The sequence below is a fragment of the Osmerus mordax genome, chromosome 15, assembly GCF_038355195.1.
Source record: "Osmerus mordax isolate fOsmMor3 chromosome 15, fOsmMor3.pri, whole genome shotgun sequence".
NCBI classification, from domain to species: domain Eukaryota; kingdom Metazoa; phylum Chordata; class Actinopteri; order Osmeriformes; family Osmeridae; genus Osmerus; species Osmerus mordax.
In genome coordinates this window covers 8,481,475-8,507,722 of record NC_090064.1, presented here as the reverse complement: position 1 = coordinate 8,507,722, position 26,248 = coordinate 8,481,475, and the positions used below count along the sequence as shown (strand labels likewise).

General features: G+C 47.4%; 2 protein-coding genes across 2 annotated transcripts in view; both read left to right on the top strand.

Moving 5' to 3' along the window:
- The window catches only part of stk17a (serine/threonine kinase 17a), a 19,116-nt gene extending 12,253 nt beyond the window's left edge, over window positions 1–6,863 (top strand). Inside the window, exons 3-7 of the mRNA XM_067251736.1 lie at window positions 3,775–3,919; window positions 4,157–4,283; window positions 4,419–4,467; window positions 4,710–4,889; window positions 5,058–6,863. Of these exons, the coding sequence (XP_067107837.1) occupies window positions 3,775–3,919; window positions 4,157–4,283; window positions 4,419–4,467; window positions 4,710–4,889; window positions 5,058–5,424 (868 nt within the window). The 3' untranslated portion in view covers window positions 5,425–6,863. The remainder of the gene's footprint in view (window positions 1–3,774; window positions 3,920–4,156; window positions 4,284–4,418; window positions 4,468–4,709; window positions 4,890–5,057) is intronic.
- A 4,229-nt stretch (window positions 6,864–11,092) lies between these two features.
- vopp1b (VOPP1 WW domain binding protein b) lies at window positions 11,093–25,134 on the top strand. The gene is made up of 5 exons (XM_067251737.1): window positions 11,093–11,151; window positions 17,255–17,313; window positions 21,597–21,674; window positions 22,307–22,440; window positions 24,968–25,134. Exons 1-5 carry the CDS (start codon window positions 11,101–11,103, stop codon window positions 25,132–25,134), a joined length of 489 nt encoding a protein of 162 aa, XP_067107838.1. The 5' UTR covers window positions 11,093–11,100.
- Window positions 25,135–26,248: the final 1,114 nt, after the last annotated feature.

The following is a 26,248-nucleotide window of genomic DNA, read 5'->3' as shown; positions in this document are numbered from 1 at the left end:
GCGAGGGAGGGAGGGAGGGAGGGAGGGAGGGAGGGAGGGAGGGAGGGAGGGAGGGAGGGAGGGAGGGAGGGAGGGAGGGAGGGAGGGATGAGGGTCAGTCTAACATTATAGAGAGCTATTCATGATATGGGGGGAGCACCAGGAGAGAGAGGGAGGAAGGAGAGAGAGAGAGAGAGAGAGAGAGAGAGAGGAGAGGGAGAGGGAGAGGGAGAGGGAGAGGGAGAGGGAGAGGGAGAGGGAGAGGGAGAGGGAGGGTCAGTCTAACATTATAGAGAGCTATTCATGATATGGGGGGGAGCACCAGGAGAGAGAGGGGAGAAGGGAGGAAGGAGAGAGAGAGAGAGAGCGAGCTCTGTCCTGCTCTGCTGGCTTGGCTGAGAGTTCATTGTGTCAGTGGAGCTCCATGCTGGCACGTGAGGGGCTGGACAGTGGCAACGAGAGAAAAGGGGATGGGGGGGGGGGGGGGGGATAGCAGCAGGGGGGTGGAGGATGGGGGGGGGGTTTCTGTCCTCTTTCTCTCTGTCAATTCAATTTCGTTTAAATTATATTTAATAGGCTTTATTGAATGTTCAACAATGTTTCCAAGGCAGCACGTAGTGAATATCAACATCCATCATGAGGTCTCTCTCTCTCTCTTTCACTCTATCGCTCTCTGTAATGTTGTAGTCATGTTGGATTATAGCATAGGCCTTTTTCACTATCAAACAAACATACTCTCAGAAAGACACTTTAATTTGCTGGTGCAACATATTGAAATGCAAATGACTGCTGCAGTAGATCATTTCAGCAGGTCAGCAGTTCATTCAAACAAAAAGCTAAACTAATGTCAGTTCATGCAATCAAAAGCCTTTAGGAGCTCTCTAACCTAGTCAAGAGTCTCTGTCAGCAGGTACACTTGAAGAGAACGTTCCGGAAGATCAACAGACCTTGCCTTTGCAACATCATCGGCCATTGCACATCACTGTCTCACTCTTTTTGTCTCTCTCCCTCCACTAAAGTAATCTGCCCTTTTTCCATCTGTCATTGACAGAACTGGGGGTCTCTGTGTGTAACAAGGTCACAAGGGAGAGGAAAGAGCCCAGACTACATGACATAGATATCGTTTCATGGAAACAGGTCGCTTATCCAACACTGGTGGATCTGTCTCCTGTCTGGTGGATCATTGATTTGATTTATCCAATATGGCAATCCAATCTGTCTCCATCCATCTCTCTCTCTCTCTCTCTCTCTGTCTCTCTCTCTCTCTGTTCAAAATGAACTTGACCTACATTAGTCCACAAACACATTCCACTGACCCAATGAAACTGGACTTCGACAGACAGAGAAACATTACACCACGATAGATCTCATTTGATTCAATCTTATTTGGTCCGAAGACAAGCACATGATAGGATTTCACATGCGTCGGTCCAGACCGCTGGCGTGTAAGACCATCGCCGCCTTTCACCTAGTCTGGTCCCTAAGTGCCTCCACAGTGAGTAGAGCGGCTTATCACATGACCCGGTCTGCCATGCGTGACCCCTGGTCTGTCCTAATCTCCTGTCGACTGTCAGTCCACATAGAATTGCCTGCCACTCGCTAGGACATCCTGGGAACTCCCGGCTTGACATCAGACACAGAGGAGAAGGGTGGACGGGGGAAGGACTGAAGGGATGGGGGGATGGACAGCCAAATCCTCCAGTGCTAGTGTCTGGCTGTCACCTGTTCACTGACTTTACAGCATAAAACCCAATGACATAACTAGAGGGAAGTAAACTCAGCAGAAGTGAGCGCCTTCCGGGGTCTTGGAGCTGGTGAAACATGGAGAGGGAGGGGCTCAGGGACGGCATGCTGGCTGTCGCTGTGAGGGGCTTACAGCCGTCTGCAGCGCCACAGACGGAACCAGGCTACTGGGGCCAGCTGGGCCAGGAAGAACAGGGACGGTGTGTGTGTGCGTGCGTGTGTGTTTGAGAGAGAAAGCCCCCAGAATAAAAGTTTTTACCCCACCAGACCACATAACCCACCCAGACATGCTCTCATCCCCCCCCCCCAAAAAATAAATAAATAAATAACCTGACCTAGATATGAATCTGCCAGATTTCCTTGTTCTCTGTTGTCCATCCCCACCCCAACGCACAGCCCATCTATCTGCCACCCCCCTACCCCCCTCTCTCTCCACTTTCCTTCTCGTCCTTCTCTCATGGTTCACTTAAGAGGCTACGCTGGCAGTGCTAGTCTATAATTGCAACTCAGGCCATCAGGACTATAACAGGGTAGTCTTTGAGTCTTCCTACTGAATTCTAAGAAATGGGCATGCTCTTAGAAGTGTGTGAGTTTGTGTGTATCTGTCTGTCTGCTTAATGAGTATTTAATGACCGTTCTGTTGCCAGAAGGCATAGTCCAGTGTTCCTTCATCAAGTCCCTTGTTTTTACCAACTGACCAGGCCTACTCCTCCACTGGCACATTTCAAAGGCCAGAGTCGAGCGATAGAAAAGGGGAAGCAGTTCCTCTCTCTGCCCTATAGCTGACACCTACACTGGCTCCTGGTTTGGAGACAGGATGGTTTCAGTCACGTCAAGGGACTTTTCTAGATTGTATCAGACAAGGATGAGGAGACCCTCGAGTAAGTCGCCCGTGTGTATGTGAGTGGGTGACCGTCAGATGCAGAAATTCACATATGAAATCCCCTTTCTCTGCTCTCCACTGACTCCTGCCGGTTGAATCTTGTAACTGCAGCAGGTCCGGCCCCGGCTACTGTATAAAAGGTGCAGGTTCACGCCAAAGGTAAAGGGAAGGTGCACTCTGCAAGGTGCACCCCACCCATCACCACCAGCGCCCTACAGAAAGTCTTTCTCCAGTCAGGTGACACCAGCCAAAACGAAAAAAAGCACCTTTTTTTTTCTTCTCGTTCACAGTCCCCATAAGTTCCCCATAGAGTTAGATTAATTTGCTATGTTTAGCGCCTGTGCGCTGTTTCTGCTAATCCCAGCGGCAGAGGAAGCATAGTCATCTGATCCAGATAGCTGTCCGTAGCAGCGACTCCGCTGGGGGCAGCTCTAGAATAGGACTCATAGATGGAGATACTGTTATGATAGCAGGTTTTTCCTTGCTTGTTTGGACTGTTGTCTAACCTGTCTACTGAGATCAAGTGTGTCTAGACACACAGACAACACACACTGTCCACTGTCGGTGGTCTAATTATGCCTCTGGCTACTTGGGAAACACACACACACCCACACCCACACTGGAGCCCACCCATGGAGCTGTGGAAGTCTCAGATCTCCAGTTTGAAAAGAAAACTGTGTTTAAAGGCTCAACCACTATCATTAGCTCTGGTCGTCCTTGACCTGGAGGCTGTCAGAGTCAGGGGGTGCTGGCCCCATCATCTGAGGTCTCCTCAGGGTCAGGGCACGTCTGGAGATCCCAGCGGGGCCGCTGGGTCGAGCCTGAGGGGTTAGGTGGGGTTTGGGATGGGGCTAGGGCTGGGACTAGGGGATGGGATTAAGGCTAGGACTAAGACTGGGGCTACCTGACCTTACTTCAGATCAGCTTTAGTTCACGGTACAGACCAGTCGCTCAGCCCTGGGCCGGAAGAGAACTTAGCACATGGACCAGACTCTGAATGAAGCTTGGCCGTCTAGACCTACATCCCTGGAATATGAAACACTTTCATATTCAGATCTTTCACTTGCAACCAACTTTCCCACTCCATAGTACAGCCCAGTCACGTTCAGTGCCTCCGAGGAGATATCTAACAAGTGTGTCTGTCTGTGTGTGTGTGTGTGTGTGTCCAGCGCGGCGGGGGGAGAGATCTTTAACCAGTGTGTGGCTGAGAGGGATGAGGCCTTCACTGAGGAGGAGGTGCAGAAGCTGATGAGACAGATCCTGGAGGGAGTGTGTTTCCTGCACAGGAACAACGTGGTCCACCTGGACCTGAAGGTAACATGCACACACACACATCCACACCTACATACTGTATACACACACGCACTTACAAGCACGCGCTACCTACTGTACACACACACATTCACCCCTTCCTGCACTGCACACACACATACAGGATACACACTGACATTTCCAGCACGCACACATATTGTACACACACACACACACAAGACTATAAAAGACGCTCCCATTCTACCTAGCTCAACCACATCTGATTTATTATTTCCTCAGCCCCAGAATATCCTGCTGACCAGCGATGCTCCCGTGGGGGACATCAAGATCGTTGACTTTGGTCTGTCCAGGATGGTCAGCAACCACCAGGAGCTCAGAGAGATCATGGGCACCCCAGAGTATGTCGGTGAGTAACACAGCCTCCAGAACACCTGGGGCCTGAGGGGAAAGCTGTTTCCTGTGGATACGGTGGCCATCAGGGTCGTCCTCCCCTTTTTTGAACGGCGACATCATTTCCTGTTCTGGGTGTTCTCGTTCTCAGCTCCAGAAATCCTGAACTACGAGCCGATCAGCACGGCGACAGACATGTGGTGAGTCACGCGTCACGCTCAAACCCCCAAGGCGAGATACTAACCCTGCTACGTTGCCCTCTAATCTCCTCTCCATCCACATCGAGGGAACAAAGATTGCATACTTGAGTCCTACCTCATCATGAGACACATCATCTGACCTGTGGACTCCCTCCCTCCCTTCCCCCCCCCGCCCACCCTCCCTCCCCCCCTCCCTTCCCCCCCCCGCCCACCCTCCCTCCCCCCCTCCCTCCCTCCTCCAGGAGTATTGGCGTGCTGGCGTATGTGATGCTGACTGGCATCTCTCCCTTCCTGGGGGAGGATAAGCAGGAAACCTTCCTCAACATCTCCCAGATCAACGTCGACTACACAGATGTGGAGCTCCAGCACCTGGGCCAGGCAGCGCTCCACTTCATGCAGGCCTTGCTGGTCAAGAAGCCACAGTGAGTAGGACACACACACACACGCTCACACACACACGCTCACACACTCACATACAGACACACCACAGAGCAGGACAGAAAAACACTGTTATTAATTAAGGATGAAGTCTGACCTGCATGTGTTTGCCATATGTGTGTGTGTGTGTGTGTGTGTGTGTGTGTGTGTAGGGACCGCGCCACAGCAGAACAGTGTCTGCAGCACGCCTGGCTGCAGTCCAAAGACCCGCCCTCCCAGACACAGGAGGAGGAGGAGGAGGTGAAGGTGACGGTCCCAGAGCAGGCCAGCAGTCCTGAGCACCCCAGCCCAGCCAGCTCCAGTCCCTCCAGGGAGGAGGAGGAGGAGGAGGAGGAAGAGGAGGAGGATGAAGGGCCGGTGACGGAGGAGCTGATCGTCATGGCGGCGTACGCTCTGGGCCAGTGTCGCCAGACGGATACGGAGAGCATGACCCCCGACCAGAAGGCCATCTCCAAGCGCTTCAAGTTCGAAGAGCCCTTCAGCGCCCTGCAGGAAATCCCCGGGGACTTCATCTATTGAGGCTCCGCCCCTTCCTGTCGACCCCACACCTGACCCCCCCCCCCCCCCCACACACACACACACACCCACCCTCCACGCCCGACTGCGTGTTCCAGCGTCGACAGCTGATTTATCCTCCGCGCGGCCTGACAGTTGAACATCGGTGTGTAAGCTCTATGAATGCAATGAAAATGCTTCCTCAGTCCCTGCCCTCCTTTGAGAAACCTCAGATCCAACATGGCTGGATTGGCTGCAGCTGAATAAAGGAGCACTGGCTTTATCCTATCATGTTAGATCTGTCATTATCAAAAAGGAGGGGAGGGAAGGAAGGAAGTGAGGGTGATTTTGTAAGCGTATTCAAACAGCCCCTTCACACCTGTGTTCATACTGGCTGGCTGTGTGGAGTCCATGGCTTCCTTCTAAGTAGTGGGCTAGTGTGGACATTGGGTCATGGCCCTAGAGGAAGGGACCATGCGTCCACCAATCACAATCCAACCCCTGGCTCCTTGTATTCCCTGTGCCCTCGTGTATGTCTCAGATAAGGAGGAAAATGTAAACAACATGATGTGTCCACCTGCATCTGCTGTCAAGCCAGCTGGATTTTCTGTCATTTTGCCCACGGTCTCATTACTGTTAGCTCTAATGGGGGGGCTGCCGAAACGTCAAGGGAAACCTGTGTTGATTTATCTCCGATCCAGTTCTCTCCAGGGGCTAAGTGTCTGAGTTAGTGGGTTGGTGTGGGGACCGGCTGTAAAAAAAATCTACTACTCGCATCATAAACTGAACTCGTAAGCCAAACCGTTTCTCCTCGCTCTCTCTCTCTCTCTCACACACACACACACAAACACTCTCATTTTTGTATAATCTCTCATGTCTGTGCTGCTTTACTTTTACGGGGAGCATGTATTCAATTGCTCCTAACTACGCCTTGTCATGTGTTAACTCTTCTGTCTGTTTGATATTTTCTTTGGTGCCATTCTTGGTGAATTTGAGATGAGTGCAGGCCATAAATGGAATTGCATATTTTTTATTATTATTTGGTTTTCATTCATGATTTTTGTCTTGTGTCATCTGCCATCCGTTTATTAAGATGTTTCATTTATGTGTATCGTTAAAGACATCTTGAAGGGGATAGGGGTGAGCTAATTATATGTAAATTAAACCAATTTATGTTGTTTTAAGAGTATGTAAAAAAAAAGAACTATAATACTGTTTTAAAAGCCATTGCACATGTCAGACCCAGAAGAGAAGTGACTTCTCATGGGTTTAATCTCTTCAGCAATAAACTACAGATCCTCTCCACTTGTATATGCTAAGAAGCACTTGTGTTGGCGTACCCAACTTACTCCAGAGTTCTGACTGTAAATGGGTCCATGTTCCATCAAACGAGCAGCTTGTTTTGATGGGAACAAATGAAATATGTACATGAATGTCCTGATACTGTAAATAAAGATTTGTCTCTAAGCCTAAAGCTTGGCTTGAACTGTGTTGAATTGTTTTCATGCATGTCAATGATTAAAATAAGGTATAAGTTGGACCTCAGTTAAAGGTGTTATAAAGATGAGTAAATGGTCATTTTTCCAAATGGTCACTAGATGTCACCATTTGCTCACAATCTCACAAAGTTGTTTTTTGTCTGTGAAGGATTCAGCATAAGTTACTGGGAAATATAATTTTACAAAAGTTTCTGTGGGTGATGATCACCTAGGCTATGGAGGCGGTGGCTTTCACCGCCCAGAATAGCATCGTTAGGTCTCCACAGCAAACAGCGGTGGCTTTATGGAGGCGACTGCCCTGTAGAGGGCAGTCTATGACGGATATTCCAAGCTTGTGATGTTTGATCAGTATGAGACACCCTTCCCTACGTATCAAAGGTTAGTCCAGCAAAAATATAGACATGAAAAATAAACTGTCAGACTCCCCCGGACTGACAGTTGGAAAGAGTTGAGAGTCCACAGTTTCTTAGAAACCCGCTTTTTTAAGTCATTCTCTGGCAATGGTGTTTATGGGGATGGGGGGGGGGATAAAGGGGGGGATGGGGGGGGGCATAATATACAAAACAGAGCATCAGGCTTGGAATGATCTCTTATCAGTTACACATGTCCGGAGGCAGAGAAAACGCATGCTGTCTTGCTGACGTCCTCTTGGTCTGACTTTGGACGCAGTCAAAGAGGAAAAAACAGGCTTGAGTTGAGCAGGTCCCCGGGCATTAGCATAGGAAGAATGGCGTGTTAGCTCAACGGAACCCATGCCGCATATAAAGAGGGGTAACACAAGAGAAGGCTGTCTGACTGATGTCTACCGTGATGTTTTTCGGCTGACTGCTTACATCTCTACACCGACACTGCTGTGCACCATATGTTGAACAACGCCTCAAATGACTAGAATGAGACATTCTAGAATTCTACAATGTGATACAATGTCTCAAGCTACTCACCAGTCTGGAACCTTGACAGTAAATTCACTCCATCCAGTCTTCACTACAGTGGAAATGTTTACATTTTCTAGAACTGTTATCAAATCAACAAATGAGTTGACCATTGTACACATTCAACCATTCTAAGTCATGCTATTGCCATGACATCTAGGTGCATTGTTGTGGGCATTTGCACTGAATTCCAGCTCCACTCCCCTGTGGTCCCTGCTACTCCTGAGAAAGAGATGGATGATGGCAGGAGAGGGGGTTTGAAATGTGAATGTGTGCATGTATGTGTTTTCTACCTTTTAACTCCCCATGCCGTGGACTGATACTGGAGCTTACACAATATGTCGACTGTGGGAGGTTCGAGTGGAAAACACACACACAGCGGGCGCTCAGTCTGTCGCCTTTGATAGAAGTGGTGGTTTCATTGCCAGCACGATGGGAGGCTAATTACAGCCTTCTGTAGAAGGAGTCTGTAGTCAAACTCACTGACAAGAGGGCTTGGAGGCTGGGAGGCTAGTAGCACTCCACACTGGGTAATACCCCCCCCCCACCCCTCACAATGGTAGAAACATATGGAAAGATACTGCGGTCAGCACAGATCGCCTACATCTTAGGAATCAGTGCAGAAGCCTGAGGAAAGGAAATTGAATGGGATTTTCTGACTGTGGCAATGCACAGTGGCTCTCGTGTACTGGCCTGCTTTGCTTGTATGTGCATTACTGTCCAACGTGGAGTGTGGTGGTTCAGGTGTGTTCTATGGGGGATGCTGAGTAAGACAGCTGTGATGGAAGAGATTGGTCCAGTAAGAGAGGATATCGAACAGATCTTACTGTACTGTTGAAAAGTTCAAATCAAATCCCTGTGCTGCTGAGCATCTCTCTGTGTGTGTGTTCACTAACAACATTAGGTTTCTACACAGATCTATTGCATGGATTTCTGTTTGGTCATTAGCTAGATTCCCATTGGTTATTTCCCCCTGGCCCCTGGTCTCTGGCTGACCTGCTTGTATCAATAGACCCATTCCCAATATTCTCAACCAAGAGAAGTGTGGAGAGTGTGTGTGTGTGTGTGTTTGTGTGTGTGTGTGTGTGTGTGTGTGCACAGAAGCTTGAGCACCAGCATCCGTAAGGGCCTGGTCACTCCACTGCCCCACTGAGATGTTTAAATGCAGAGTTCTTGCTATTCCTGGGTTCCTTATTAGGCCCCCCATCTTCCTTTGCTCTGCAAAGAAACGCAAATTGTACCGGATCTGGCCTGATGTGTGGAGCATGCCGTGGCAAGTGGCCTCATGAGAGAGGAGCTTTGTTTAACCAAACCACAGAACACAGGCCCAGCTCCAGACCCAGCAGTGCTGGGTTGTGGAGTCTGACAGGAGAGGTGACATCAATAATGCAGGAGTCATGACTGAGACTCGCGTTAGCAGGGCGGCCTAACTCAAGACAGTTCAGAATCACAATCAGAATGGGATTTATTCGCCATGAAAGTTTGCACAGACAAGGAATTTGCTTTGGCAGGAAGGTGCATACAATAAACATATACCTAAAATTTAAATATGTGGACTATCTATACTAAGGGTACAGTTGAGGCTGTCTCTCTCTTCCTCTTCCTCTCCCTCTCTCTTGCGCGCTATCTTGATTCTTCTCCACTCTCTGTCCTTCTATCATGCTCTGCCCCTCTCTCTCTTTCCCTCTCTTGTTTATCTCCCTCCCTCTCTCTCTTTCTTCCTCTCTTTGATGACAGCTTTACCGACCTTGCTAATTGAGTTTGAGTGAACATGCTACAATACTTCCCCACTCCATGACATACTTGCTCTGTGACCAATATATTTCAGCTGCTATTCAGAACATTTAAGGGAAAGTTAATTGACTTTTAGGGGGATCAAATATCCAATTACAACAGTGAACAGTGGGCAGAAAATGGTGACTATACAATTGAGAGCTCTGTCCAAAGCTAGGTTGAAGCCATACATCTCATATTGCAAACACAGAAGAGGGAACGAGAGATAGGCAGAGAGAAAGAGAGGAGTGAGAGATGCCACATTAATGGTTTCATAATTCACAGGGGAAGCTATTATGTGCCATTAAGGGAGCAGCATTCAGAGAGGACAGTTCCAATAAGTAACAATTACCTCTGGGCAGTAATGAGACAGGGCGATGCCTAGCTGCAGCCCATTTCAGAACGGGGCACTCCCACACAGACAGGCCTGTCTCTGCGCTCATTTAGATTGATTGGGTTTTGATTTATGAGTCATCATGTTCTGATTTGTCGTAGCATATGTCAGGCCCGACAGGATGGTTGTCTTCTCAGTTGATTGCCACGGGGTTTACTGGGAAACATTGATCGTTCACTGGTGGGCTGAAAAGCGATTGAGCAACCGCGAAGTGCCTTGAAAGCATAATGCTTTTAAGCACATATACAAACCTGTTACATTTCAGAATTCATAGAACTTTCTTCTGAACATGACGTTCGTACAACAGCGAAATTATATTTTGCTTCATGTATGTTTTGGTTTCTATGCAACATAAAAATAATAGGGTGAACTGCACCCGGTGCTGTCACCTCAAAGATGAAGCAAACCCTGATAATTCGTTCCAAGATAAAACATCACTATCATCACCAAGGCACACCAATTAAACAGGTCTAAAATAAATAAATAAACGCTCCCTTAAAGCAGGTGCGAGAGAACACATTAGCATTTAATGTCTTATTTTCAACAGCTGTAGGCTATAAAATCATTATTGGCTTCATGATGTTTGTCCTTCTAATCTTCAAATTCCCAGTGGCAGAAAACAATGTTTGGTAATGGTTTTCCCCGAGGGCACCTTCTCCAAATTTACCTACTGTATCCGGAGACCGGACTAGCTTTGTCACTGAAAAGGGGCGTGGAATAACCTCGTAGACTACAGTATTCTACAGTAGTCCTTACCTAGGCTAATTCATGCTGTCCAGACGCAGTTTCATTTAGAAATAATAGTGCAGGCCTACTTTTCATCTCCACGTTGACATTTCTTATAGCAAGCCATCGACCTCAAAGACCTCAACCGGGCTCGCAGTGAAACGTTCTCACCTCGCTTTCTATCCCGCATTGACAGCGGGGTTACGCATAGACTCGTCGTGCGCTTTGTGTCTGCGCTGACAACTGTGCTAAGGGAACCACCGTTTCTTCATACCAATCGTTTAGTTTAATGTTATGAAATCAACATAGCGAGAAGGAAGGACTTTCACCTCTTTCTTTTTTTGTAAGCGGAGGTGTGCTTTTTGGGGGCGGAGAAATGAAGAATCAACTCCCTTCAATAGTCCTGACATGTTGGGTGTTTTTAGAGGTGAGCAGCTCTGCATGTGTCACTATTGTCCCCTGGACTAGAGGCCGATTATCCACAATAAGCAATAACGCTATTTTTAAATGCTATTAAGAGGGAAACTGAAACGTCACTTTAGATACGTTTAGATATTGCATGGTTATCGTTATTTATTGCGTTAGACGTAATTTAGGGTGTCATGCACGACATGTATTTGCTCATAAATAAAGCCGTTTGTGCTTTTCAGATGACATACAGCTGGCTAGCTTCTGTGATGCAATTATCCTTTGTCTTTTAGTCCAGACTGTCTAATGTGATAGCCGTTACTGTAGTTTGCTGTTTGCTGCTTGTCAGCAAGGGGATGTCGAAATTACTTTCACCCTTTGATTTAATTGCGCTGTCTGTAGCTGAATTTGTGAGACCACAACTTTAACAGTGCTCGTTTTTCACATAAGTCAGTAATAGGCTTATACTCTATTTCAAAAGTCAGGGTTGGATTGGTGCAGTGTTTTACTTTTTTGCTCCCTTTGTAGTGTCTTGTGAAACCTTTTTATTAATACATCTTATTGATAAAGCTTAAGAAAGAATACAGTTTAATAATAGATTGAGCAGCAGTCAAATAACACAGGTCTACGCACCCTTCTTTCATGCTTAAGTGTTTCATACAATAGCAGTAGGTCATTGCCGTGTGGGCTGTTTGCTAGATTGCAGAGCAATCTTTCGAATTTCGTGGCAGTGAGTCAATAATTGCCAGTTTCAATATGTTTGGCTTCCACGCACAATCTCCTGATGTGTCCACAGAGGCCAATCATTGTTGTCCGCTCGGACTTTTGTGATTGATGTCTGTTTTGATTTACATTAATACCCATACCCCTTAATTGAGTTATGCACTATGTCTAGAAGTGTACTCTTTGTGTTCCCCCCTACAGACGCAGACCCCTCGAGGCTAATTTAAACCTTTTAAGTTATCAAGCCGTTCAGTGGCCTCTCTCTCTCTCTTTCCCTCTCTTTCTCTCTCTCTCCCACACACAAACACACACACATACACAAAACCCCAAAGCCATACTCTCTCCACCACCTCCTAGCCAGCTCTACGAAGATGAAATATCAGTTCCCAGCGTAATACTGTATATACGATTCATAACAACATGTGGGAGCTCCACTGCTTCGGCTGTGTTGTAGAGGACAGTGCTGAGGCTGAGCCCAGCCTCAGTCAGATGGGTCTTGGCAGGAGGGGAACCAGCAAGAGAGGGAGGTGGGGGGGGGGGCTGTGTAGATGGGGTCTTAATGCTTCTGCTGTGGCTAGGAGGTCACGTAGGCACACATACACCCCCCCCCCCCCCCCCCCCACACAGGAGTATACATCTCTACCAAGCAGACAATGAACAGCTGAATTGGAATCTGTAACAACTGGATGTACTCCTTTCTGCTTGGGCTGCTATTGCTTTCTGGAAGGGATTGAGCTCATTAAAACAGGAAGTGAATTGTCCTGGGGAAGCGTAATTGAACTCACTTCATGGTTACCTTGGATTCACAATCCTAACTGCTAATAGCAATGGCATACTAGTACTGTGTTGGCACTCGTATTTTCGCTAGATTTAAAATTACAAGAGCAACATATTACACAAACGCCAAGGGTTAATACCTTGTTAGCAAGGTATTAACCATCTTCCCCATTACCTATTCCATCTCCCTCTCCCTCTCTCTCTCTCTCTCTCTCTCTCTCTCTCTCTCTCTCTTTTTGACTTTTGGCATACATTGATTGCGCATGTACAGCAGTTTTGTAGGTTAATGGCTTCAAAATGTAATGTAGAACCACAATAAATGGTGATAAGGTAGTGTAACCTTTCTTTTTGTGCTGGTTGCCGTAACAACAAAGAGTGGCCCGGGCATGTGGCATGACCTTTATAGGCCACCGTCCGCCCACGCCAGTCAGACAAACTGAGTGCTCTGATCATTCACCCGTGTAATGAAGCCTTGGTCTCCTGGCGACATACATCCAGGCTGTCTTGACTGCGGTGTAATTACATAGTAAATGCCATTTAGACATGCTGTAAACTAACGTAGGATCAACCATCTTATCAGGCCTGTTTTGCTCTAATATCCAATCCAGGCTCTGAAATTGAAAAATAAACACTTTCTCTGAGCGGCTGGTATATGGGGACGTGATTGGATGAAGCATGACTGATTTTCGATCTGAATATAGTTTTTAACTTGCATAGTGACTCCCAGTGTGAAGTGGGTGAGAGGCTATAACCAGAGGAGTGAGTCAGTGCTGCTGGCAGACTGCTGGTCTCAGATCTCCACTCTGTGCCAGGCACCCCTGGACACGCTGGCCCCCGCCAGTGTTTGATCTTGGAAGGTTATGCTAGAACAAAGCAGAACCCAGGTAACAGAAAGAAGCGAGGGAGAACATTCTCCTCTGTCCTAGAAGCCCCCTCCCGCCCCAAACCTTTGTTAAAAGCACTTGCATTTATTCTTCCTTCTTGCCTCTCGTCCTCTTCTTCATTTCTAGCACTCTCTCGTACGTTCTCTCCCCGCTGTTCAACTCGAAAACCCCAGCCTCCTGGGCTGTTCTGCTCTTTGCTCGTCTAAAGTGGGTCTTCCACCAGCTGTGTGTGTGTGTGTGTGTGGGGGGGGGGGGGGGGGGGGGGGGAGTAGAGGTAGAGATGCCCCCCAGGCTTAGCACAGCGATGTGGGGGGGCCCGAGTGCAGACCGCTCTGGAGGGAGAGAGATATAGAGAGGGGGGTGGAAGGGGAGGAGGAGAGACAGAGAGTCTTTTGAGGGATTAGGAGTGACCCACCCCAGAGCCTGGGCCTGGGCCCCCTGTTCTGGTGGGGCTCCGGGTAGCCGTCGTGAAAACGATCCTTGTGGGGTTCCTGGCGCTCGCTAATGGAACGGACATCCCTGCGCTCGGAGGATATCGATCTGCTTGGGTACCGAGCCAGGCAGGGAGCAGAGTAGGAGGGTTTGATGGAAAACAGGACTGGGGATGTGTTTGCCAGTTTACCAGTTTTCCTTGTGGTACCACTGAGAAGGTATACTGCTGCTCCAGAAGACACTTTCCAAAATGAAGTATTTTTTCGGTTTGACCTCAGACCTAACAGCTGTAATGGTAGCCATACAATTATTCACCATATATCAGAGCCTGCTCATACTCAAAGTGGTGAATAACGATCGGGCTGCAGTAATCTGACATCGGAGTAATGATGAACGCTCAACTTTGATTCACGCAGCCGTTTCGACTCAGCAGTTTAATCTCATGACTAATCCCATCACAGGGCTGTAGGCGTGGGTTCCAGCAGTCACGTCGGACCGGGTGTGACAGCCAGGGAAGGGTGCGCAACGTGGAGGTGATACTCAGGTGTCCTGCCTGGGCGTGACCTGAAGAGCCAGGAGGGAATTCCAGTGACTCATAGTTGAAATCCGATTACATTTGCCCATGCACAATATGACTCAGGACAAACAAGTGTAATTTGAAGCGCAGAGGGAGTTTGAATGTCCTAGAACGATGACAGTTGTCTCCCCCCGGAGCCCTTCAGGTAGAAGTGCGTCAGGATTGTGGAGGAGGCCATCACTCGATGGCAACGTAACGATCACCATCGTCCCTGTGGACGACACCAGATTCACCGACCCTGCGTTTTTCGGCACCAAGACCCAATTAGAGACAGGATCATTAAAGCATGCCCAGAAGCCTCTTATCATTATTATTATTATCTTATTATTAATAAACACAAGGTAAGGTAGAGGACACCTCCCTGTCAAGACCTGCAGTGTGTTTATATCTGGGCCCAGTGGTCGTAACAGATGAGGCGGCGCTCGGAGAATCTACATCAGTGTAGGACTGGGAACCATCTAGACCTTTGAGCGAGTCTCCTGTCTCCTGGCACAAGGCGAGATGGCCGTGGAGTTCCCATGGTACTGTGGCACCCATCTCCCTGCCAGCTCCGCTCTGCCAGGGCGTCTGGTGGGGAGTTTCTTCTCCACCACCCCGCAGGCTCCAACTCACCGATAAACACGTTGACAAATAGCCTGTTGTTTGGCTGGCATGGATGCCGTCATCCTCCCCCGACCTCAACTTTGCCAGCCTTCCCTAAGCTTGGCCCTCACCAGCACCCCGCTGGGCCTCCTCTACCCAACCCCCAGAAACCCCCTCCACCTACCCCTGAACCTCTCTCTAATGACCGTGCCATGCACACACACACACACCTAACACAAACACACACACACAGTCATCCTATGCTACTTGTCCACACGGTGTAGAGCCCGGCATTCTCTGAAGAGGTCAGCCTCATTTTGCTCAGAGCCTCTTTGTACTGCTGCTAGTGTCGGTGCATAACATGTCCCCCCCCTGTGTTTACAGAGTAGGTGGCGTGACTCAAACAGTTCCTCCTGACAGGAAGTGTTAATTACACCGCCCCCTCAACCTTACTCCTCCCAGCCTCTCTCTCGCTCACGCCTCTGATGGTATTGAAAGGAGGAAATGGAGGAGAAGGCGGGGAGGGATGAGGTGTGTTCGTTGGGTATACTAGCCTACAGAGAGACAGCCACAGCACTATCTGCCAGTCAAGGAGAGTTAGGGTGAGGATAGGACAGGACAGAACGGCTCGGCACACTAACCTTGCCAAGATCACATCCTCTAAATCACACTCCCCTTCTGTAACAGAACTATTTAAATCACACACAAGCTTATAGTCAATGTCATTACAGCAGGCTTTCAAATCTGAAGGAGGGATTCATAGTTTTTTTTTCAAATAGCCAGAATCTGTAATAGTCTGCAATTATCTTAAACTGTGGGGAACGGTTGCATAGGGAGACATTCTGTCACTGAATAGTACATTGAAACAGCGCATAGGTAGCCCGCTGAAACGTACTGTCTTTGTTGAAAAAGCATTTATCTTTGGAAATCTCTCAAATCTCTCCCTTGTCAAATCGCATGACGCACTGGAGGCAACGCTTGGCCTTGTGTACGGCGTTAGTTAAGGACAGCCCTGTTTGTTTCTGTCTTGTTTTCTCACTCCTTTTCTATTTCTAACTCCCGTTTCCCTCCCCCCTTCATTGATTCCAGACTTTTCCCTCTTTTTGTTCTCGACCTTTCTTTGTCTCCCATCCTCTTTCACTCATTCTCAAACTCATTTTCCTCAGAACATATCACACTAGAGCCTAGCCACTCCTACGCAGCAAGGCAGATCCATAACCAGATGAGACATCTTTACCTTCTAGACGTGTTCTAGAACTTAGCTCCAGGGGTGGTAGGGGGGGGGGAGTGTTCAATCGCCTGGGATGAGGTGTTCTAGAGCCTGTGAGAGAGTGTTCTAGAGCCCTAGATCCCCGGGCTGTAGCAGAGAGTGTTCGAAAAGAGCCTAGCTCCGGGAGATATTGATTATGAAATGACAGAGCCTGTAATCACAGACGATTGGAGCGTTGTGCAACAGGGTTGCAGACAACCCCATGCTGCTTGGAAATAAGGATGTGTGTGTGTGTTGTTACACTCCTTATCACATAACCTTTCAAATTGTCATCCAATTAGACTGTGAAAACAGCCTTCCAAATAGGGAAGCTTGGAGCATATCTTTCCTTCCAATAAACAGAGCGTATTGTCAGCTTGGAGAGCAAAAACAAGTGTGCTGTGTCCATCTCCACCGGCGTCGATCAAAACGAGGGCTTTGAAGTTGACTGCACAGTACTTAACAATCACGTCCACACCTGACATCCAATTTGAAATAAGCCCCAATTTACAGTACAGCCCAGCTGTCACAAGCAATCAGCCAGTCAAGTCTGAAACCTGCCTTCCTCTCTTCACTTCAACTCTCTCTTCACTCCTTTTCTCTCCTCTCTTCAGTGAGTAGTAGAGGAGGGTTGCTTGTTTGAGGCTCATTAGCTAGGCTGGGTTAACAGGATGTTGTGAAGGCCCCCGGAGAAGGCGCCCGTTCTGCCGAGTTCTGCTTCTTCACCTCAAGGGAAAGTGGTACAATGTACCCGGTTGACTTCAGTTGATGTCAAGTTTGTACTGTCTGCGGGCATGTGGGACTGTGAGTGTGTCTGCGCGTGAGAGAGGGAGGGAGGGGGGGGGGGAGAAAACAACTCACTCCCAATCGTTAATCTCTTTGACTCTATTTGTTTCAGTTTGTGGATGCCAAGAAGTACTGCTGGTATTTCGAGGGAGGATACCCAATCTACTTCATGTGAGTACTGCCTGTACAACCACCAAAGTTCAATCGCACGCATGCACACAAAAATGAAAGAAAGTCTGGCCTTTTCTTTGTGTGGCAAAAAATACACATGGACCATTAGTGCAGAATCAATGATGCTGTGGAGCTGCGAGAAGTCCTGACTACAACTATACAACTACACAACATAGAATTCAGTCACACAACATGCAGCATGCACAACTGCTAGAGGCAATGTTATTCTCCTCTCCTGCTGTCGATCAGAAAGAAAGAAATTCGGCAAGCAGGAACCAATTATAGATAGCGCTGTGTGTGGAGCTTTTCTCTGGGAGTCCATGATGCTGGATAGAGAGGATTTGCATGGGGCTCTTTCCCGTTGACTCCGCGCCACAATCCTAGTTGAGTCGAGGTTCTTTGGCAAATCAGGACAAAGGGGTGTGGTCAGGAGCTGTGTGTGGTTGGTGAGATGAGGGGTGAAGGGGTAGGGGACTTGGTCGTGATAGGTCTGGGCTTAGGGATGCAGTCCGCAGCCCTGCCCTCAGATTATCAGGAACCGTTCGGTCAGGACTCAAGGGATGCTGACTTACTCCAAACTGAACGGGTCAGCCCCTGTCAAGGCCCAGCCTGAACACGTGCCCCCGCCTGCAGGCGTGAGGCGCACAAACAGGAATCTGACTCGTTCCGTTTTAAACAGCAAGGGGGCTTCACATGGGAACAAGGACCCAGGAAGAATATGAAAAGAGTTATCGTCCGTGAAGAACCGGCGTGATTACCTCTCTGGCTGTGGAAACGCTCTTAAGTATGTTTTGTAATTGAAGGACGCTTGTTTGTGAAGCCGTTAGTGCGGTGACCCAAGGTCCTCCCAAAGAGTTTCAGAATAGATCTACAGTTTTTCATGTTTTGAGGCAGTGTGTCAGACTGTATTGATGGCATTCAGTCTATCGAATACATAATACATTGTTCAGCCCTATGGGAATTTATAAATAGATTATTGGTAGTATATAGCACTGCATAGTGCTTCTGAGAATAATGAAACAATCAAGAGTTGACTAAATTAGCACTGAAGTTCAATTCTTCACTGTGGTGCTTTGTATCTCTTACACAGTCTGGCAACGTGTTTACAGCTGCTGCATGACCTCAGCAGAAATGTTTTTTAAGGCAATCCTCTTATTTAGCTCTTAATGATGTCTAATTAGTGATTTTATCTTGCCTCTGAGGTTTAAGAGTGCTTTGAAGGCCTGCTGGATTAGTTTGAAACTAATTCTGTGCTTATACTTCTCATTTCATGCTGGAGAGCTGTTGTGAGTTCTTGAGAGCTTACCAATAGCGACACAGGAAGCTGACCAAACTGAGCAATTGAGAAATTTTGATTTGTTTTCTCAGGGATAATTAGGGTGATATGAATTCAGAGCAGAAAGCTAACTTTTCACAGGGTGCTGTGTAAGCAATGAATGCCTGGGTTTTTAGGCTGATAAAAATCAATAGGATCTGCTGCAATTTAGCCAAACAAGCAGTATGTCAGGGTGAAGGCTGATAAGGTCTGCAATGCCTTCATCACAAACTGCCTCATATTGTACCTGCTGTTCAAAATAAAGGGAATATGGATTATGTCAATAACTTTTTTAATGAAAGACAGCAATTACAGCGTCTGTGCTTAAATGTTAATATTAGTTTCCAATTATACACTCTCCTGTTTTCATCACAAACACACACTTTCAATGATTGATTTTGATAACATGCCTGTGTGTGTGTGTGTGTGTGTGTGTGTGTGTGTGTGTGTGTGTGTGTGTGTGTGTGTGTGTGTGTGTGTGTGTGTGTGTGTGTGTGTGTGTGTGTGTGTGTGTGTGTGTGTGCGTGTGTGTGTGTGTGTGTGTATAGGGTTTGTGGGTTTCTAATTTCTCTCAGTAGACCATTTAATATAGCACACCGTACATTATAAAGTCTGCAGTCCATTATGGAGTCTGCCAACAAATAACTACCCATCAATGAATAGGCCTGTGCAATAAGCAGAGTGGCTGCAGGATTCTGTTGTTGACTATTTGCTTGACATGAGAAAGTGTAGTGGCTTTTCTGCCAAAAAGGTTGCTTTCTGAAGAAGTCAGACAAGGCTGGTTTTCCAAGTTCAAATGCAGTGCTCTCTGGGACGGTGCTAAGTTCACCTGAGGTACTTTCCCAGTCAGCTATAGCTTCCAAGGATAGTCCTTGTGGTAGTTAACATTAGGTTAACCAACTACTTTAGTATTAAGTCCAGTTACATACAGTTCTTGGCCCACAACAAAAGCTACACCAACTCATCCATTACAGGAATGGAACAAAGCTAACAAATGTCAAGAAATGGCTACATCTTTCCTGATTTATCAAACTAATTTAGGAATCCAAAAAAGTACGTACATATATATGTGCAAGTTCCGTCTAATTCTTATTATTGGTCTGGGGTGGTTCTCACATATGAATACACTGCCATGTCCCTGAAACACCTCTGTTAAATGTTATATCAGTTATTCTACTGGATCTCCACTGTTTACTCATCCATATCCCACTGACTCCATTAGGCATTCATACACCCCGCCACTAACATTCACTCAGCTAGAGGCATGTGGATTAAATGCATTGACACTGGAGTTTTGACCACCCACACTGTCAGTAGCACAAAGAGATGGGGAAGTCAGGGAGGTGGCCTGGAGGAGGTTAGTGATGTCGGGCTCTCTGACGAAGGCGAAGAGAGATTAGTTTTGCTAGAGTGGGTCTTATTTGAGTTTGGCTCTAAAACTAGGAGACTGGGCGGCAGAGGTTCTCTCAAGTACTCATTTCCTCTCTTCTCCTCACCTTTTTTCTCATCTTCTCTCTTCTCCTCCTCTCTCCTCCTCTCTCCTCCTCTCTCCTCCTCTCCCATTAGATGTGTCCTTTACCTGCTGGTTCCAAGCCAGCCCTCCATTTCAGTCCCTGTTACCATGTCAGCAGTCTATCTTTCCTATTATAATCTCATTGGTGCTCTCGTAGAGGGAAAGTGAGCTTGTTAATATCTTGTTCCATGGTTCATCGATGGTATGTGTCGCAATGAGCTGGAAAACATTGTCCTCATCTTGATCCCTGAATTCTAAGAGCCAGTTGAATAGTGTTAGCTAATTTGCTGCATGCATTTTCTCTGATAAGCATTTTCTCCTAAACCAGTCTCTATATCACTATGATTAGTGATACACTGGGCTTGTGTCAGCTGAGCAAAGTGCACAATGCAAAACACAACTGCACACTCATGAATACTTTGTCAGCCTGCGGCGTGCATTCAATTCAGTCTGCAGGTCTTGCTTCCCCCAGTTAATTTGACAACTCCTATTTGAACCTTTGCCAAATCCAAACCAACCGAACCAGCCGCGTTGCACGTTTCCCTAGCAACGTTATCTCATATCCCAGTTAGACGTGATAGGGTTAGACGCCACTAGAAGAGGTCAACATCTCTGAATTTAGCCGGGGCTTTGATGCAGCTGCATGTCGTGTCGTCACGTTCCTTCAGGCACCAGGGAAGAGGTTGTCGAGGATGTACAACTGGCGTTAATCTGCGTCGAGTGAGCACGCGTTTGCTCCGTTTGTTAAGGATTGTGTCGTGCGACTGGATACAAATGAGAAAGTGTTTATTAAAGATGAGCTGGGACTGGGGCTGCTGCACTGTCCCACAGCAAAGACTGAGAATACATTACAAGCACCCCCGGCTCACACACACACATAACCACCCTCCCCGCACACGTTCACACAAACCTGTCTTCGGTTAGGATTATAAATGGAGAACACTAGGTGAATCCTCCATACACAAACGCACAGCACTGACTTTCAAACTGGACATTTAATTCCCATCAAATTGACATTGACACAAAATAGAAATTTGTTGCTCGTTTTATTTTCGTTGTGGTTAATATGATACAGTTGGACGATTGTGCATTGAGGACTCTTAAGGGCTCTTATCAAAGAGAAGACATGAAGGTCAGTATTAAATGGGTGTATGCGTCTGTAAGAGTAAGAGGACAGAAGAGCTTGAAGAAATATTGAGGAATAAAGAGATTCATCCTTTGAGCATTTGGATCGGTGAGGGAATGAAAGGGTTATACTAAAAAGTATATTGATACTGCCAGGTACCCAGTCCTCATACTGAACTCTGCAACACCAGCACTGAGTGTAACCCTATAGAGGCTTCAGTAGGCTATGCAGCACTGAACAACTCCCATCGTCATATCTCTGTAAGTGCGTGTTTGTACATGGGTTATACTTCTACAGGGGAGTACGCCTAACCATGGTCTGTTTTTCAGATGTCGTTCCTACGAGGACTGCTGTGGCACTCGTTGCTGTGTGAGGGCCCTGTCCATCCAGAGGCTGTGGTACTTCTGGTGAGTAGTCCTGCTTCACACCTGGCACTGTGGACCACTAACGGGCCCTTCCGGGTGCCTCTGGGGTGGAGAAACACCTGTTAAGGTCTCTCTTTCATCCATATGGCTATTGCGGAAGTGTCAATTAACCATAAAATTGGTCTCTCACCAATCATTAATCTGTGTTAGCCGCATAACTAGCCATGACAAGCTCTTGAGCGATGAAAGGCCAGGAACACTTAAGGTCCCAGTGTTGTTTTTGTTCTCTCTCTGTATCCATGACGTGGGCTGCTGTGGGTAATACCTTTCCTTTACCATGGAAACGTGTGTTTTTTCACCCCACCGAGCGACGGTGAAGGAGGTGTTTTGATGAGCGGCCTGCATGTGTCCGTGTCAGGGCTGTGTGCTTTGTTGTTTCGCCCCTTTTCTTTCAGCTGTTTCTCAGCCCCAGCTGTGAGGACAATGGTGACACATCTTGATGTCCTTGTCGCTCCACTTACACACACACACACACACCTTACCTCCGGGCTATGTGGAGCCTGGAAGATAGAGATGTAGATGCATTTATTTAGTGGTACCGGATGCTGTTTATTCCTTTATGCATTGTGCCAAACTGTCTCTGCCCCCGGCCCATCTCTGCCCCCCCCGCCCAGGCTGCTGTTGATGATGGGGGTGCTGTTTTGCTGTGGGGCGGGCTTCTTCATCCGGAGACGCATGTACCCCTCCCCCCTCAGCGAGGACCCCGCCTTCAATGTCTCCTTCACCAGGCAGCCGGTCACCACGCCAGGTGGGCTATCACCATGCCAACTACCCTGTTTTACCTCAGCATGCTACCATACCAAACACGACACTGTTTTACCTCAGCATGCTACCATACCAAACACGACACTGTTTTACCTCAGCATGCTACCATACCAAACACGACACTGTTTTACCTCAGCATGCTACCATACCAAACACCACCCTGTTTTACCTCAGCATGCCACCATACTAAACACCACCCTGTTTTACCTCAGCCTGCTACCATACCAAACACAACCCTGCCTAACCTCAGCAAGCTACCCTACCTCACACCCTACCACACACCTTACCACACCATTCTACCTAACACTACATTCAAACACACCTTACCAAACACTACTAAGCTCTATGGCTGAGAAACCCCACGACCCACAACAGTGAGCACATAATATAAATATCTCTATAACCTCTCTCTGCGGTGACAGTCGCCCTGTACTCCACAGGGCTGCAGATCGACAGAGGAGATAATAGACCAGGCACAGTGTACAGAGGAACACACCTCTATTTCATAAACTGTAATTACACCAGGCTCATGCCAGGTGCATCCGATAATTAAAACGATGTCTGATGAGTTCAAACGCTGTATAATCACCAGGCATTCCCAAACACAGAATGCTCTGTTCCCAATCAGATATTACAAGCCCGCCTAAATTAGTGTGCCTTTCTGCGTAATTGCATTGTTGGTGGTGTTTTTTTCCTGTGTGCGTACGTGCACATTTGTAAGTCAGTGGCATAGCCAGAATTTACATTTTTGGGCCGTCCCATCCTTCAATGAGGGGGCAACTCAAAGATTTTTTTATTGTAGACAATCAGAAATCTGGGGGGGGGGGGGGGGGGGACATGTAAATGAGGGGGTCCTATGCTGCTGATGTTGATTCCCTGATGTTGATTCCCTCTCTCGTTCGATCTCTCTCTGGCTCTCTCTTTCTGTCCCCCCCCATCTTTCTCTGCCTGTCGTTCTCCCTCTTCTCTCTCTCTCTCGCTCGCTCTCTCTTTCTCCCTCGCTCTCTCTTTCAATCTCTCTTTCTCTCTCTCTCTCTGGAGGTCTGCCACGAGTCAGCGTGAGTCTGCTCCCTGCTGAATAAGCAGACCAGAGGAACAGATCTGATGCCAGCAGATCTCCTCTGCTCTTCTTCTCATTACTCTCCTCCTCTATTCTCCTCTCCTCCTCTTTCCTCCACTCTTTCCTCTTCTCTCCCCTTTTTAAAGAAGCTGGTCAGACTTGACTGTATTACCCAGAGGAATGTCCAGTCCAACATATCTTGTAGTTTGTCTATTTTACCATCATCTCTCCTTCCTTTCTCAGCCGTTCGGTCATAGAGATAAAAGTGGGGAATAGAGTTAAAGAGATAGATTAGACTCGGAAGGTGCTTTGTCACAAAGATTGAGTGATTCAACTGAGGCATTCTGTCTTTACTGCTCGGTTTGAAGGGAGCCTGGCACAGGATGTCATCCTTTAGTCTTGCAGAGTGATGAAGGGGAGATGAGAGAGGGGAGGAAGGAAGGACAGGAGAGGAGAGGTGAAATGAGGTAGAGGAGAGGGGAGGTGGAGTGCAGAGGGGAGAAGAGGAGAGATGAAGGGAGGAGAGATGAAGGGTGGAGAGATGAAGGAAGGAGAGGCAGTGCCACGATGCAGCTCTATATTATCCACCCCAGGAGTTTCCTGTGTAAGAGAAAAGGCAAAAGAATGCTTCTGTTACTATGTTTATCAACCCCCTTCTCCACCAACCAAACCTTTATGAAATCCTCAATTTTCTTCTTCATGTTTATTCTATATATGCTGGATCCGGAGAGGGAACCAGTTAAAGTTGGGAAAAGGGGTTTAAAAAGGGTTGAACTCTTCTATATATTAACTTAAAATGTTATGGGACTCCATCGTCTCTTGTTGTCATGAACCCTTTGTCTCTTTTAAAAACCGTTCCCTTCAACATCCTCTGAACTGCCAAACAGAAAAGAGCTGAAAGTAGGGCAGCCAATCACGGTGTACAGAGCATCTTTATCGGACATGGGCAGAAAGAAAGTGGACCTTTCATTACATCAGTCAGCCATGCGGAAAATGGACTTCTACAATAATAATACATGGATGTTTAATTCAGTTCATGGGTTTGTTGTCTGTTGAGTTCTTACTACTTTGTCTCCCTTTGTATGTCTCTCTCTCTCTGTCTCTGCTCTCTCTCTCGGTCTCTCTCTCTACTCTCTGTACTCTCTCTCTGTCTCTCTCTACTATCTCTCTGTCTCTCTACTCTCTATCTATCTCTCTTTCCCTCTCTCGCTCTCTGTCTCTCTATCTCTCTACTCTCTCTCTTTCTCTACTCTCTCTCTGTCTCTCTCTCTCTACTCTCTCTCTTTAGATTGGGTTTTCTCTCCGTCTTATTATCTTTTTTCTGTCTGAATCAAACGTTTGTTTATGAGTACCCTTCAGTATGATGCACCTTTATATTTGTTCAGTTAATAAGATGTTTTATTTCCTGTTTCACTTACTGTATTTTGTCTCCTCCTTCTCTGTTCTCTAGTTTCCCAGCAACCGAGCATGCTGGGCTACGACCCCCCCCTGACACCCGCCTTCCCCATCCCACCCGGCCCCGCCCACATGATGACGTCATATCCCCCGCCCCCCACCTACTGCAACCACCCGCCCCCACCCTACGAACAGGTGTTCAACAGTGCCGACAAGAGGTAACCGTAGAAACGACGACAAAGATGGCAGCGTGGCAGAGAGACGGCGGCGGTGGCGGCGTTGTCCACAGCGTGATCTCCACCATCCCTGGATCTGCTTCCTGGTGATGTCATCAGTAAAGGTGGTGTGTGATTGGTTAGAGCTGTCTGTCCTTGTGACTTCTAAGGACCTCCATGAGGTCAGAAAACTCCAAGCCCCCAGGCTGCAGCTGGGGACACGCCGCTACCTGTGGACCTGTAACCATGGAGACTGGACTGGACCAGACTAGTCTGGGCTTCCCAGGTCTTTCCTAAGGTGTAGATAGACTGTAGACAGGTTAAATCAACTTTAACCTGTCTACAGGTTAATTGAAACAAAATGTTTTATGAAAACGTTTTGGATTTTTCATCTCTCATCTATCCCTTGCTCTCCAGGTCAGTGTCCTGATGTACAGTCCCTGGTTCAGTCAGTTCTGCTTCAGATAACCATCGCTGACAATAGCATGTAGAAAGAGGGGCACCGCCCCTCAACACTTCTCAAGTCCTGGCATAGCTCAACTCATGCATTCCCACAGCACAGCTGTAAATCAGACATGGCCCAAAACTGTATTTCTTGGTGTTGGTATTTGTCATTATTTATATGTATGGTTATTATTGGCTAAATGGGAGTCCATGTTGCTCACACGCTCCACTCCTCACTCGGTTCTACTGTACTCTACTGTACACTACTGTACTCTACTCCCAGCGAAAGGTGATGACTATCAACAGGAACCCTCCAGCCATGTTTCTTTGAGATAACAAAGGTGGAGGTTTTGAAAAAAGTTGCTTACACATACACACACTCCCAGTTCGAATGACAACGACTGACAAAGGTGATGTTTTTGAGAGCAGATGGAGAACGCCTGCTCTCTCATGGAGTACTCAGACTTAACTAGAGTACCTCATGTAGATGCTGAGCTGCAGGCAGACCACAGCACAGCAATATCTATATGATACTGGTGGTAGCTGCCAAACATTAGCCGTGTTCTGTACATAGCCGACTTTAGTTATAATAAGGGGATAAGGGAATCATCTTCAAATGAAAAACTTAACAATTTCAGGGTTCACTGTCCATATTCTGCAAGCCACCAGCCAGACAG

Excerpts from the sequence above, each read along its gene's own strand:
- vopp1b (XM_067251737.1), top strand. The coding sequence starts at position 11,101 with ATGAAGAATCAACTCCCTTCAATAGTCCTGACATGTTGGGTGTTTTTA. Across the intron at positions 17,314-21,596 it reads GGATACCCAATCTACTTCAT|ATGTCGTTCCTACGAGGACT; the intron begins GTGAGTACTGCC and ends TCTGTTTTTCAG. Across the intron at positions 21,675-22,306 it reads CAGAGGCTGTGGTACTTCTG|GCTGCTGTTGATGATGGGGG; the intron begins GTGAGTAGTCCT and ends CCCCCCGCCCAG.